The following is a 15,471-nucleotide window of genomic DNA, read 5'->3' on the forward strand; positions in this document are numbered from 1 at the left end:
ACTTTAGTTTTCTTTATAACATAGTGTTTAACTTTTTTGTTATTTGCAGGAAGGTTTAGTATTGGCACAAAAACAAGTAAAACCTTTTCACTAGTAATGGGATTTGGGGTGTTAATGGTGTAACCTAGCAGACAAGGTGACACATGCCTGTAATCCCAGTACTTGGGAAGCTGAGACAGGAGGAGTGCCGATTCCAGGCCAATCTTAGTAAATTAGTGAGGCCCTCAGTAATTTAGCAAGACTCTGTTTCAAAAAACAACACAAAACAAAAGCACGAAACAAAAAACAAAAGAAAATAGTGCTGGGGGTATTGCTCAGAGGTAGAATGCCCTGGGTTCAATCTTCAGACACAAACTAAATAAATAAAAATTAAGGAAGGGATTCGGAAAGGAGCAATATACATAAGTAAGCAGTTGTATTTGGGATGCAGCGGAATGGAAGGGTTGTAGGAAGGTGAGCAGTGCCAAAAGGGCCCAAGAGGAAAGAAGGTGTGCGTGTCATCCCAAAGCTTGGAATTAAATTGATAAAACCTTTCTAGCAACTGAAGGAAATGTGTGGTACCTTTCTTTGCATTAATTTTGATTTATGTGCCAGTATGATAGACGAGGCTAGGCACAGTGGACTGAATCTAGTCCATGTGTCTTCAGTTTTGTTAATGTTCAATTTAAGATGTTATCACTCATTTGTGGCAAAGAATGAAATAAATTAAGGCAATGTTTTTGCTTATCCATCGTTTTTCAGCTTTTTAAGAGGATAATATTAGGGTGTCTTAAGTGTGCTAATATCAATCTACCTCATTTTACCAATAAGAATAGAGACATAAAACTTGAGTGGTTTGCTGTTAACCTGAGATATTTAGTTGATGACAGCGGCAGGACTCGGCAGCTTTAAATCCAGGCTTCTGTCGGATGTCCCCTGCCCCGTCTCCCTTCTTAAGTGGAAGGTGATCACATACAGAGATTTGACTAAATGGCTTGATAACTGCACCTCGTAGCATAGAGGTAAACAGTTTTAAGTTAATAGTTGTGAATATGAAAGAATACAGCAAGTGTAATATAGCAAGAAAAATTAATAAAGTCTTTTAAAATTAGAAATGTTATATATTTTATTTTTTCAATTTTCAACATACAACATTTTCCCCTATAGTAACAACCTGAAAATATAAAAACATGTGGATATCAATTTTATAAAAAAATATTGAGTAACTTTATATTAAAGAATTATATAATGTTCTTTTTTTTCTTCTTCTTCTTTATAGAAAAGACAAATGTACCAAATCAGCCTCCACATAAAGACACTGGAAAAATGGTGGAGAATGTCGAAGAGTACAGCTATAAGCAGGAGAAAAAGATCCGGGCAACTCTGAGGACAACGGAGCGTGATCATAAGAAAAGTGTGCAGTGCTCATTCGTGTTAGACTCAGTGGGTGGGTCTTTGCCAAAAAAATCGATTCCAGATGTGGATCTCAATAAGCCTTACCTCAGCCTCGGCTGTAGCAACGCTAAGCTTCCGGTCTCCGTGCCCGTGCCCATAGCCAGGACTGCACGCCAGACTTCGAGGACAGACTGTCCAGCAGACCGGTTAAAGTTTTTCGAAACATTACGACTTTTGCTAAAGCTTACCTCAGTCTCAAAGAAGAAGGACAGGGAGCAAAGAGGACAAGAAAATACTGCTTTCTGGTTTAACCGATCAAATGAACTGATCTGGCTAGAGCTGCAGGCCTGGCACGCAGGGCGGACCATTAATGACCAGGACCTCTTTCTATATACAGCTCGCCAAGCCATCCCAGAGATTATCAATGAAATCCTTACCTTCAAAGTTAACTATGGGAGCTTTGCCTGCCCCAGAAACGGAGCTAGTTTCAATGGTACTTCCTTAGAAGGGCATTGCGGAGCCCCTCATGGAACAAAGAGTGTGGGTTACTCATACCACGAGCACCTGCAACGCCAGAGGGTCTCCTTTGAGCAGGTAAAGCGGATAATGGAGCTGCTGGAGTACATAGAAGCACTTTACCCATCACTGCAGGCTCTCCAGAAGGACTATGAAAAATATGCTGCAAAAGACTTCCAGGACAGGGTGCAGGCACTCTGCTTATGGTTAAACATCACAAAAGACCTAAACCAAAAGTTAAGGATAATGGGCACTGTTTTGGGCATCAAGAATTTATCAGACATTGGCTGGCCAGTGTTTGAAATCCCTTCCCCTCGGCCATCCAAAGGTAACGAGCCGGAAGATGAGGGAGACGACACGGAGGGGGAGCTGAAGGAGCTGGAGAGCAGTACCGATGAAAGCGAAGAGGAGCGCGGCTCCCATCCCCGGGTACCAGAGACCAGGCCGTCCACAGACAGCAGACTAGATGGACAGTCGCAGGACCGCACATCCAGGAAGCGGGAGAGGCTGGAGTCGGAGGAGGAGACTGTGGGCTGGGGAGCAGCAGACTATAGTGCCGAAGCAGGCTTCAGTAGACATTGTCTGACTTCTATTTATAGGCCTTTTGTCGACAAAGCACTGAAGCAGATGGGGTTAAGAAAGTTAATTTTAAGACTTCACAAGCTAATGGATGGTTCCTTGCAAAGGGCACGCGTAGCACTGGTAAAGAGTGACTGTCCGATGGAGGTAGGTGTCAGTAGGCATTAGTACCATAATGGACTTGGTTCCATTGTTTATTATCAGTTGTAATGTATATTGTGTTGTTATTAAGCACTTTCATATTCCTAATAGTTTAAAGGTATAATTGGCAGTTAATATAAATTGCATATTTAATCGTTTCTATAAAGAACTGTGATAAATGGATCCATAAAAAATCCTTAAGTGTAAGACGGTGTGTGGTGGGAAGAAGTCCAACCACATAAAAAAGGGTGGAGCAGGGTAGGCTAGGTAGACATCCAGAGGGAGGAAAGCTACAGTCATGGGTTTGTTAGGTACACACATACGTGCATTCGTACATAATTACTTTAAGACACACATATGCACACACGTTTATATTAGACTTAGAGCCTAGTATTTGAAAAATAGGAAGATTTGACATAAAACCTGGAGTGGGGTTTCTCCTGAAACGCTGGGAGGGTTGTCAACACTGGCCCGCATTCCAACAGTCCCTGGCTGGAGCTGACCAGCGGCCAAGCGCCCCGCTCACCTCTCGCCTGGCGCCGCCTAGGGCCATCCCTCCGGGCCGCCGTGGGAGCCTCAGTGCGCCGTGGGGCCTCTGGAGGAGATCCGCAGATGCCGGCTGCTGAGGTCACTTTGAAGGGTGATGGAGGCTTTTGTAGCTAATCCTTTTTTTCTTTTAAAGAAAATATGCTTTCTTTTGTTTTATTTATTTATTGAATTATATAAAGAAATAAAGTGTCTATCCTCCACTGCTGCTCAGAGTAATATTCATTTGCTTTGTATCTTAGAGTTCTGTGCCTCTAAATATTCATCTTACGTAATTTTCCAAAGCCAGTGTGATGACGCTATACATTAATTTCACTCTACTCCATCTTGTGGTGCTTCTCCCTCGTTGGCCTTGGCTCTGGCCTTGCATGTATACGTGGGAGCACTGGGAGGCCTGGGCAGAGGAAGCTGAAGCAAAGGCCCCAGGAAGGATGGGAAAGGAAAGGGAGACAGCTCTAACCACCCTCCTGTCCCAGCTCCATACATCGACCTTTCCATCTGAGAAGTAACATGGCTGCCTTGCTTACCTCCCTCCTAACACCCCATAAAAAGCCCCTAGTCTGTAAGGAAGCAGGCTCCTGACGCTCATGGACTCTCTCTCCCAGTCAGCCCCCCACCCCCAGGCTTCACTCCAAAAAGCCTGTTCTGGTCTGTCCAGCTGTCTTCTCTTTATTCCCATGTTTCCTGGCAATACTTTATATAGTTTTATTTCACTTCCAGGAATTAAACAGCTATATGGCATTCCATTATATGAATGGATCATATCTTATTTTATTTTTAATTTTTAAATAAAATATTTTTAAATATTTAAAATTTTAAATATACTTTTACTGGTGCACTATGATCTCACATCATAATGAAGTTCAGAGTTACAGGGACATACGTGCACACAGCATTTGGTGAGCTTCCCCCTGGTTCCCACCTATTCCCTCCTCTTACCTGTATATGCTATTAAGATTGGCATTGACAATTTCCTATATATACATGATGTCAATGGAAGTGTTTCTGTCACTAACTCCCTTCTCACCACCACCACTCTCCCCTAGACCCCTCCCATCGCTCCGCTGGGGCGTCACCTCCTTGATCTGAAGCCCTCTTGTATTCCAATTTCTCCCTAGCTTACACATATTAGAGAAAACATATGAACCTTCACTTTCTGTGGCCAGCTAATCTCACTTAGCATAATGTTCTCTAAATTCATTTATTTTCCTGCAAATGACATGATTTTGCCCTTTATTGCTGAATAGAATTCCACTGTGTGTGCATCCCATAACTTTGTAATCTCTTTCTCTGTTGCTGGACACCTAGGCTGGTTCATGGTTTGGCTATTGTGATTTGTGCTGCATTACTCTAAATTCTGATTTCAGTCCCTTTGGAAAGATACCCAGGAGTGGTATGCTGGATCGTATGGTGGGTCTATTTCCAGTTTTCTGAGGAGTCTCCACACTGGTCCCCATAGCAGCTATACTAATACACAATCCCACCAACGGTACACAAGAGTTCCTGTTTTCTCACTTCCTCACCAGCATTTATTGTTGTTTGGATTCTTGATGATTGCCATTCTGATTGGGGTTAGATGGAATCTCCGTTTTGATTTGCATTTCCTTGATTGCCAGTGATGTTGAAAGTTTTCTTTTGTGAAGTGTCTTTTTAGTTCAGTTGCCCCTCTTTTTGGTCGAGTTATTTGGTCTTTTAGTGTTAAGTCTCTTAAGTTCTTTGGATATTCTAGATACTAGTCCTCTATCAGAGGAGTAGCTGGCAAAGATCTTCTCCCAATCTGTACGCTTTCTCTTTAGTCTCTTGATGGTTTCTTTTGCTGCACAGAAACTTTTTAATTTAATGTTATTCTACTTATTAACTCTCATTTATTATTCTACTTATTAACTCTCTTATTAACTCTCTTATTTGTTATTCTACTTATTAACTCTCATTATTAACTCTCATTTTAATTTCCTGAGCTTTGGCGGTCTTATTGAGGAAGTTTCTTCTAGTACCTATACTTTGGAGTGTTGGTCCTATGCCCTCTTTAAGTAATTGCAAAATCTCTGCTCTAATTTCTAGGTCTTATATCCATCTTGAGGTAAATCTTGTGTAGGGTGAGAGGTTGGGGTTTAATTCCATTTTCTATAAATGGATAACTATTTTTCCCAACCACAGTTGTTGAAAAGACTGTTTTCAGTGTATGATTTTAGCACCTTTGTCTGAAAATAATTGTCAGTGTGTGGATTCGTTTCTGTATCTTCTATTCTGTTCCATTGGTCTACTTGTCTGCTTTTGTGCCAATACCATGCTGCATTATTACTGAAGCTCTGCAGTATAATTTGAAATCAGATACTGTTATGCCTCCTGCGTGTTCTTATTGTTGAGAATTGCTTTGGATCTTCTGGGTCCTTTGCTTTTGTTTTTGTTTTTTTGCTATACTAGGGATGGAACCCAGGGGCCTTCTACCTCTGGGCTACACCCTCAGTCTTATTTTATATTTTATTTGGAAACTGTCTCACTAATTTGCTGAGAGCCTCATTAAGCTGTTGAAGCTGGCTTTGAACCTGTGATCCTCCTGTCTCAGCCTCCCACATACTGGGGTTATAAGCTTTCACTACCATGCCCGGCTCTGGATCCTTTGTTTTAAGGGTACTTTATACTGGTATCTCTACACAACACGCATATCCACCACCCTCCCATGTTTTAGATGCTATGTTTTGGTTCCTGATTTTTTAGTTATCCTTTTATTTCCCACATTCTCATTGGAAGCTATCATTACTATTATTGTTGTTGTTGTTGTTGTTGTTTACTTCTAGTGAAATGCTAGCATATTTCACATGTCATCTCTTCGTCCCTAGATTCTGATAGTCATGGTTATACTGTCAGAACATATACCTACAGTGATCATGTAGTCTTGGTTCTACAGGGATGTGTGTGTGGTTGGATAAAGGTTATATATAGATAAAACATGGGTTTTGGATTTTAAGACTCATATTTAATACATTTTGTCCGATTGTCCCAGATGTAAAACATTGTATAAAAACTTTGTAGCATATATAACATATAATTATATGGTATACAATATAAGAATATAATTATAATACAATAATTATATAATTATAGTTATGTTAATAATATACTAATGAATATTATAATATGTAGGCTTTAAATTATTATTTCCAACCTTTCTTAATTCTCCTCTGTCAGTTTCATTGAAATGTTCACAGCACTTCTCATGTCCCAGTCAAGTTGCTTTGGTTGTGTGACCCTTGTCTCCTCATCGATTCTTCAGTAAGGGCGCTTGGATATTCCTAAGCAGTTTGCAGATTTATACTTTACAGCGTGGCTAGCCGTGCAATCTTTGGCTTATATTTTCTTCCCTTTAATGAATTTGTTATACATTGTCTTTTGGACTGAAGCATTGCTTTTGAAAAGTCTGACAGTGTGATTCTTTTGTTTATACACAATACACACACACATCCCCCTTTGGTTTGTTTGCTGAATACCTAAAGAATTTTCTTTTTCTTTAAACTCTTCTAGTTTTATGTGGCATTGGTTTTTCAAATTTGATATTTTTGAATACATGAGCTATACTTTTTTTTTCTTTGGTGGTACAGGGGTTCCTGGAAGCCCTTCTACCTCTGGGCTACACTCCCAGACCTATTTTATACTTTTTTATTTGGAAACTGGGTCTCTTAAGCCAGCACGGCTGGCATTGAACCTGCGCGATCCTCCTGTCTCTGCCTCCCAAGTGCTGGGATTACAAGCGTGCACCACCATGCCCTGCTGCAAGGGATGTACTTTTAATATGTAGTTTCAAGGTCTTTTTTGTCAGTCTTTTTTAATACAATTTCAAGTGGATTTCTTAAATGTAAAAATTTTTGTCTTATTGCTTTGGTTTTCTTTGGGAATCACTACTTAAGTGTTTTGTATCTACTTTGTCACTTCATTTCAAATCGTTTACTTTATTTTTTAATTTATAAAGTCTTTTTTCTTATATTTCTGTTGAAGGTATCAATTTTCTTTATTTACTCTGGGTTCCTTGTGTTTATTTTATTTTATTTTATTTTGGTGGTACTAAGGGGTGGAACCCAGGGGCTTTCTACCTCCAGGCTATACTCTCAGACCTATTTTTTTTAATTATTTTTTATTGGTGCATTATAATCATACAACTTATTGGGGTAAAAAACTTGTGTGTACAAACATGTACTCATCGCTGATTTAACCCCTACCCAAATCCCATCCCATTCCCTCCCCGTCCCTCCCTCCCTTGCTTGGCTTAGTGATTGACTTCGATATGTTTAAGTACATTGTGAGCTTTAGAGATTTTCCTCTTCCCCCCTCATTTCTCCTCCTTTAGGTTGACTTGTTTGCTCCTCTTTTCTCCCTAACTCTCACATATTAGGGAAAGCATCTGATTTCTTATTTTTTGTGCCTGACTAATCTCACTTAGCATAATATCCTCCAGTTCCATCCATTTCCCTGAAAATGATGTAATTGAGTTTTTTTTGATGGCTGAGTAAAATTCCATTGTGTACATATCCCACAGTTTTGTAATCCATTCATCTGTTGATGGACATCTTGGCTGGTTCCATAGTTTGGCTATGGTGAATTGTGCAGCTATGAACATAGATACACATGCATTAGTTTGGTAGTTTGGTTTCTTTTCTTTTGGGTAGATACCCAACAGTGGTATTGCTGGATCAAATGGTAGATTTGTTCCCATTCTTCTGAGGATTCTCCATACTGTTTTCCAAAGTGGTTGCACTAATTTGCAATCCCACCAATAATGTCTTAGAGTTCCCACTTCTCCACATCCTCGCCAGCATCTGTTGTTGTTTGTGTTTTGAATGATGGCCATTCTAGTTGGAGTTAGGTGAAATCTCAGGGTAGTTTTGATTTGCATCTCTCTGATCTCTCAGACCTATTTTATATTTTATTTGGAAATAGGGTCTCACTAAGTTGCTGAGAGGCTCACCAAGTAGCTGAGGCAGGCTGTGAACCGGTGCAGTCCTCCTGTCTCTACCTCCTAAGTCTGGGGATCACAAGCGTGCGCCACCATGCTCAGCTCCTTTATTTGTTTCTTTTTCTTTTTTTTCTTTTAAATTTTTTTTACTGGTGCATTATATTCATACAACATATTGGGGTAAAAAACTTGTGTGTACAAACATGTACTCATCGCTGATTTAACCCCTACCCAATTCCCACCCCATTCCCTCCCCGTCCCTCCCTCACTTGCTTGTCTTAGTGGTTGACTTCGATATGTTTAAGTACATTGTGAGCTTTAGAGATTTTCCTCTTCCCCCCTCCTTTCTCCTCCTTTAGGTTGTCTTGTTTGCTCCTCTATAGGATTTCCTCTTTCAAGAGTTCCTCCTATGACCCATTTCTCCCTAACTCTCACATATTAGGGAAAGCATCCGATTTCTTATTTTTTGTGCCTGACTAATCTCACTTAGCATAATATCCTCCAGTTCCATCCATTTCCCTGAAAATGATGTAATTGAGGTTTTTTTTGATGGCTGAGTAAAATTCCATTGTGTACATATCCCACAGTTTTGTAATCCATTCATCTGTTGATGGACATCTTGGCTGGTTCCATAGTTTGGCTATGGTGAATTGTGCAGCTATGAACATAGATACACATGCATTAGTTTGGTAGTTTGGTTTCTTTTCTTTTGGGTAGATACCCAACAGTGGTATTGCTGGATCAAATGGTAGATTTGTTCCCATTCTTCTGAGGATTCTCCATACTGTTTTCCAAAGTGGTTGCACTAATTTGCAATCCCACCAATAATGTCTTAGAGTTCCCACTTCTCCACATCCTCGCCAGCATCTGTTGTTGTTTGTGTTTTGAATGATGGCCATTCTAGTTGGAGTTAGGTGAAATCTCAGAGTAGTTTTGATTTGCATCTCTCTGATTGCCAGTGATATTGAACATTTTTTCCTGCACTTATTGGCCATTTGAATTTCTTCTTTTGTGAAGTGTCTATTTAGTTAATTTGCCCATTTTGTTACTGGATGCTTTGTTTTCTTAGTGTTGAGTTTCTTGAGTTCTCTGTATATTCTAGATATTAGTCCTCTATCGGTGGTGTAGGTGGCAAAAATCTTCTCCCATTCTGTTGGCTCTCGATTGAGGTTCTTGACAGTTTCCTTTGCTGTACAGCAGAAGCTTTTCAGTTTCATGCAATCCCATGTATTTATTTGCCTTTTAGTTTGTTGTGTCTTTGGGGTCTTGTTGAGAAAGTGTTTATCTGTGCCTATGTGTTGCAGTGTTGGACCTATGCCCTCCTCAAGGAGCCTCAAGGTCTCTGGTCTAATTTTCCAAGTCTTTAATCCATCTTGAAATGACTCTTATGCAGGGTGAGAAAGTAGAATTAATTTCCAATTTTCTGCATATGGTTAACCAGTTTTGCCAACACCATTTGTTGAAGAGGCTATCTTTTTTCCAGTGTATGTTTTTGGCCCATTTGTCAAAAATGAATTGGCTGAGAGTGTGTGGACTTGTTTCTGGGTCTTCTATTCTGCTCCATTGGTCTATATATCTGTTCTTTTGCCAGTACCATGCTGTTTTTATTACAATGGCTTTGTAGTATAGTTTAAAGTCAGGTATTGTGATTCCTGCTGCGTGTTTTTTGTTGCTGAGAACTACCTTGGCTATTCTGGGCTTTTTGTTATTCCAGATAAATTTAAGGACTGATTTTTCTATATCTGTGAGGAATGATCTTGGTAGTTTAATGGGCATTGCATTAAATCTGTAGATCACTTTTGGGAGGATGGCCATTTTAATGATATTTATTCTGCCAATCCACGAACATGGAAGGTCTATCCATCTTCTAAAATCTTCTTCGATTTCTTTTTTCAGTGTTTTATAATTTTCTTTGTAGAGATCTTTTACATCCTTGGTCAAGTTTATTCCTAGGTATTTTATTTTCTTGTGGGAGATCCTGAGTGGAAGTGTTTTCTGAATTTGTTTTTCAGTGGATTTATTGTTAGTGTACAGAAAAGCTTCTGATTTTTTAAGATTGATTTTTTAATCCAGATACTTTGCTGAATTTGTTGATCAGTTCTATAAGCCTTTTGGTTGAGTTTGTTGGGTTTTCTAAATATAGTATAATGTCATCTGCAAATAGGGAAAGCTTAAGTTCTTCTTTTCCTATTTGTACTCCTTTGATTTCCTTTCTTGCCTTATTGCTCTGGCTAGAGTCTCTAGTACTGTATTGAAGAGAAGTGGTGATAGTGGACATCCTTGTCTCGTTCCAGTTTTAGGGGGATTTCTTGAAGTTTTTCCCCATTTAATATGATGTTGGCAGTGGGCTTATTGTAGATTGCCTTAATAATGTTGAGATATGTTCCTTCTATTCCAATTCTCTGCAGTGTTTTTATCATAAATGGATATTGAATTTTATCAAATGCTTTTTCAGCGTCTATTGAGATGATCATGTGATTTTTGTCTTTGATTCTGTTTATATGATGAATTATATGGATTGATTTTCATATATTGAACCAGCCTTGTATCCCTACCTGGTCATGGTGAATGATTTTCCTGATGTGGTTTTGAATGCATGTTGCTAGTATTTTGTTTAATAGTTTTGCATCCAAGTTCATCAGAGATATAGGCCTGTAGTTTTCCTTCCTTGAACTGTCTTTATTCGGTTTGGGTATTAGTGTGATGTTGGCTTCATAGAATGTGTTTGGGAGAGTTCGGTTTTTTCTATTTCACGAAATAGTTTGAGTAGTATTGGGGTTAGCTCTTCTATAAAGGTTTTATAGAATTCACTTGGGAAACCATCTGGTCCTGGGCTTTTCTTTGATGGTAAGCACTTTATTGCTGTTTCAATCATTTGATTGTTATTGGTTGGTTTAAGTGTTCTATATCTTCTTGACTCAGTTTAGGAAGGTTGTATTTATCTAGGACGTTGTCAATTTCCTCCAGATTTTCCATTTTGTTGGAGTATAGTTTTTCAAAGTAGTTTCTGATAATCCTCTGGATTTCTATGCTGTCAGTAGTAATGTCTTCTTTTTCATCCCTTATCTCTATAATTTGGGTTGATTCTCTTTTTTTTTTAGTTAGGTTGGCTAGTGGTTTACCAATCTTGTTAATTTTTTCAAGAAACCAGCTTTTGGTTTTGTTGATTTTCTGTATTGTTTTTTTATTCTCTATTTCGTTAATTTCTGCTCTAATTTTAATAATTTCCCGTCTTCTGCTGGCTTTGGGGTTCAATTGTTCCTGCTTTTTAAGGGCTTTGAGGTGTGTCGTTAGGCTATTTATTTGAAGATTTTCTGTTTTTCTTATGTGAGCACTCAATGCTATAAATTTTCCTCTTAATACTGCCTTCACAGTGTCCCAGAGGTTTTGATATGTTGTATCTTTATTTCCATTTGTTTCTAGAAATTTCTTGATTTCACCTCTTACATCTTCTATGACCCATTCTTCATTCAGAAGTGTGGTGTTCAGTCTCCACATGTTTATGTTGTTTCTCTGGGTCTTCTTATAGTTGATTTCTAGTTTCATTCCATTATGGTCTGAAATGACACAGGGAAGTATGTAACATTTCTTAAATTTGCTAGTGCTCATTTTGTGTCCCAGGATGTGATCTATTTTGGAGAAGGTTGCGTGAGCAGCTGAGAAAAATGTAAACTCCGCTGTAGTTGGGTGAAATATTCTATATGTGTCCAACAGGTCCATTTGGTTAATGGTGTTCTTTAGTTCTGAGACATCTTTACTGACCCTTTGTCTGGAAGATCGGTCTAGTGTTGTGAGAGGTGTGTTGAAGTCTCCCAGTATTATTGTGTTGGGATTTATGTGTGACTTCATGTCACAAAGAGTTTGATTTATGAAAGTAGCTGCCCCTATGTTTGGGGCATAGATGTTGATTATTGTTATTTCCTCTTGCTGGACTATTCCTTTTACCAGTAAAATGTGACCTTCTTTGTCTCTTCTAATAAGTTTGGGTTTGAAGTCTAACTTGTCTGATATCATAGTTGCTACTCCTGCTTGTCTTTGAGTACCATTAGCATGGATTACCTTGCTCCAGCCCTTTACCTTGAGTTTGTTCCTATCTTTACTTGTAAGGTGTGTTTCTTGTAAGCAGCAGATGGATGGATTCTGGCTTTTAATCCATTTTGCCACTTTATGTCTTTTTATTGGGGAGTTGAGGCCGTTTACATTCAGTGTGATTATAGAGAGATGATTTTTAATTCCCAACATGTTAAGATTTTATTTCTGTTTGAGATACTGTTTATTCTTCTTTGTTTAGTTGTCTGCTGGATGGAAATTCTTGTTTCTTTGGTTCTGGTGTGTATTACCCATTTCCTCTTTGCAGTTAATCTCCTTGAGTATTTTCTCTAGCGCTGGTTTTGAAGACATAAATTCCTTCAGTTGCTGTTTGTCATGGAAGCTTCTTATTCTCCATCTAATTTGATAGAAAGTTTTGCTGGGTAGGAAATTTTTGGCTGGAAGTTGTTTTCTTTCAGAGTTTGGAATATGTTACTCCAAGCCCTTCTGGCTCTCATGACTTGGTTTGGGAAGTCTGGAGTGATTCTAATTGGCTTGCCTCTGAATGTCACTTGGCCCTTTGTTTTTGTTGCCTTTAAGATTCTCTGCTTGGCTTCCACATTGGTCATTTTGACAATTATGTGGCGTGGGGATCCTCTTCTCTGATCCTGTCTAAAGGGAGTTCTCTAAGTTTCCTGGACCTGTGTATCAACCTCTTGCTCTATGTTTGGAAAATTTTCTGCTATTACTTCCTTGAAGAGATTGTTGATCCCTTTGGTTTCACCTTCTTTTCCCTCCTCTATTCCAATTATTCTTAGGTTAGCTCTCTTAAAATGGGCCCATATTTCTTCAATGTCAGATTCCTGCTGTTGGTTTTTTTTTTCCTAAATTAGAAACTATGCGTTCATTTTTGGAATGATCATCTTCAAGAAGCGAGATTCTATTCTCCATGTGGTCTAATCTGTTGTTTATACTTTGAATTGAGGCCTTTATTTTAATGATTGCATCCTTTATCTCTTTTTGACTCTCTCTGAATTCTTTTAGAAAGTCCTCTATTATTTCTAAAGTTATTTTCCTGATTTGATCTTCTAGAGATCTTTGCATTTCTGTGTTATCAGATTCTGATGTTGTGGGGTTGTTGGCATTCACTGCTCCATTGTTATTTCTCTTTCCCTTGATTTTGGAAGTTTGTGCCTTCTCTGTGTTCTTCCCTGGGCCACTACGAGTTCACTTAAGATGCTCTGGATCTCGAGTCTGTGGTATCTCAGTCCCCACTACTCCTTTACTGGGTTGTATCACAAAGTCTCAGACCCAGGGAGTCAATCGAGGCTGCTTCGACTTTGGGGGGTGCTAAGTTGGGCGTTCTACATCGGGGAGTTGTGACTATGGTGTGATATCTCTGCCACCGCCACTCCCCCACTGGGTTGCACTGCTAACATCTCTGACCCAGGGAGACTATCTGCGCAAGTCCCTAGGAGTGCAGTTCCGGGATTTCTCCCCTAGGGGCCGCAATTTGACTCACGGTTGCTGCGTGCGCTGATGGAGCTGTAGTGAACTCGGTGGGTTCGCTGCTGCTGCCACTGGCAATATGGCACCACTGCCACGCCCTCGGCCGTGATGCGGCGTATTTCTTCTCTGGTTTTTAGCTCCGCTCTGAGTCCCTGCCAGGTGTGCTGTGCCTGGCTCTTGGGAGCTTTAGATGTTCCCTGCGTCGACAAAACTGCTCACTGCTACCCGGCTGTTCAGCACCTGCTCACCTCGGCTCACTGTCCACCCCTCCTCTCTGGAGCCTGGTGGCTGGTTGAGTGCGTTGGTCTTCAGCCGTCTGGTGAACTCGCCGCTGCCACCAGCAGTAAGGCGCTGTTGCTGCGTCCTAGGCCACGAGGCCAGCGTACCTCCTCTCTGGATTTGAGCTCCGTTCTGAGTCTCCCTCCTCTCTGGAGCCTGGTGCTGCTAGGGAAGATGTAGGCCATGCTGCTCCGTGCCGCGGCTCTGGGTGCTCCAGCTTCTTCGCACTGTGGCTCCGGCAGCTCCAGCCACTGTGGTCGTTCTGCGCTGCGGCGGCCACGGCACTTCGGTCTGGTTTCTTTCTGGTGTCTTGTTTTTCCAGCCCTCTTTTTCTCTGTCCCTTTTATTTACAGTTTTTATTTCTTTGCTGGTGGTGTTTTCTGGCTCTGAAAGGCGCTGGTTTTGTGGTAATAGAGTTCGATTGTTAGCGGGACTTGTGCCGCTTTCCTCCGTCGCCATCTTCCCGGAAGTCTCCCTTTGTTTATTTTTTAAATGTGTTTTTTTTTTTCCTGCACTTGAATTCGTGTGTTTTTAAAGACAGTCTATGATTTTCTTAATTTCTTTTAGCTTATTTAAAAATTTGTGCTACAATTCTTGTCTGTTGAGTGGTGGGCATATTTTTCTGGCTGGCTTTCATTGACTGTGAGGCTATTCTTATTCTCTCTGCTTATAATCCTGTGTTAGAATCTACCACAGTCCTTTTATCTTGCTCATTTTTAAGCATTGTATTTGTTTTTTTGAACTTTAAGGAGAGAGGGAGTTAGTAAAGTGTTTAGATGGTTTTGAGATCATTTTCTAAGATGCTAAAAAATACACACTTAATCATTTGCTGTCTTTTCACAGTCTTTTCCTTTTTGGGCCATCTTTTTTTTTTTTTTTTTTTTTTTTGGTTGGCTTTTTACTGATCACTAGGGTTTTTTTTTTGGGGGGGGGTGGGGTTGGGACTACAACCCAGTGGCATTCGACCTCCAAGCCATTTCTTCATTTTGAAACAGGTTCTCACTAAGTTGTGGAGGGCCTCACTAAGTAGCTAAGGCTGTCCAAGAACCGTGATCCTCTAGTCTCAGGCTCCCAAATGCTGGGATTACAAGCATGTGACACCACGTCTGGCTTGGTCACTGGGTTTTACTGTAGTGTGTGTGTGTGTGTGTGTGTGTGTGTGTTTGCTTGCAGAGGCACATTGTGGGGCTTTGTCTTGGAAGGGAATTTGGGGTGCTAGGTATTAAGAGTTTTGAGGGCCTACACTACTCTTCCACACCTAGACATCACTCATGAACTTGTCCATATCTATGCCAATCTCACAGATGTTCTTAAAGAGGTGCATTGAGCTTTCCCTTGAGTACTAACTGATGGTTTTGTGACTTGCCTGTTTAAGCACATTCAGCACCTTGTTAATTCCCTCTGCTTCTCTTGCACAAGTGCTGTACTGCGTGGGCCTTGGAACTGTTCATTATGTCCCTCATTACCTTTTCTCTTTGGGGGCTCTACCACCAAGCTATACCCTAAACCAACTCCTTCCGTCCGTCCGGCCGGCCTTCCTTCCTTCCTTC

General features: G+C 40.2%; 1 protein-coding gene across 6 annotated transcripts in view; it reads left to right on the forward strand.

Annotated features, from left to right (window-relative positions):
• Positions 1-15,471, forward strand: part of MAP3K4 (mitogen-activated protein kinase kinase kinase 4) — a gene marked incomplete at both ends in the record, with an annotated part of 117,138 nt that overhangs the window by 51,486 nt on the left and 50,181 nt on the right. For 5 of the 6 annotated variants that reach the window (XM_080700805.1, XM_080700806.1, XM_080700808.1 and 2 more), the window contains one exon: positions 1,259-2,616. In XM_080700805.1, the coding sequence (XP_080556931.1) occupies positions 1,259-2,616 (1,358 nt within the window). The remainder of the gene's footprint in view (positions 1-1,258; positions 2,617-15,471) is intronic. The other variant, XM_080700804.1, reaches the window with a different exon arrangement.

This window comes from Muscardinus avellanarius, assembly GCF_963383645.1.
Source record: "Muscardinus avellanarius genome assembly, chromosome: 8".
Taxonomy (NCBI): domain Eukaryota; kingdom Metazoa; phylum Chordata; class Mammalia; order Rodentia; family Gliridae; genus Muscardinus; species Muscardinus avellanarius.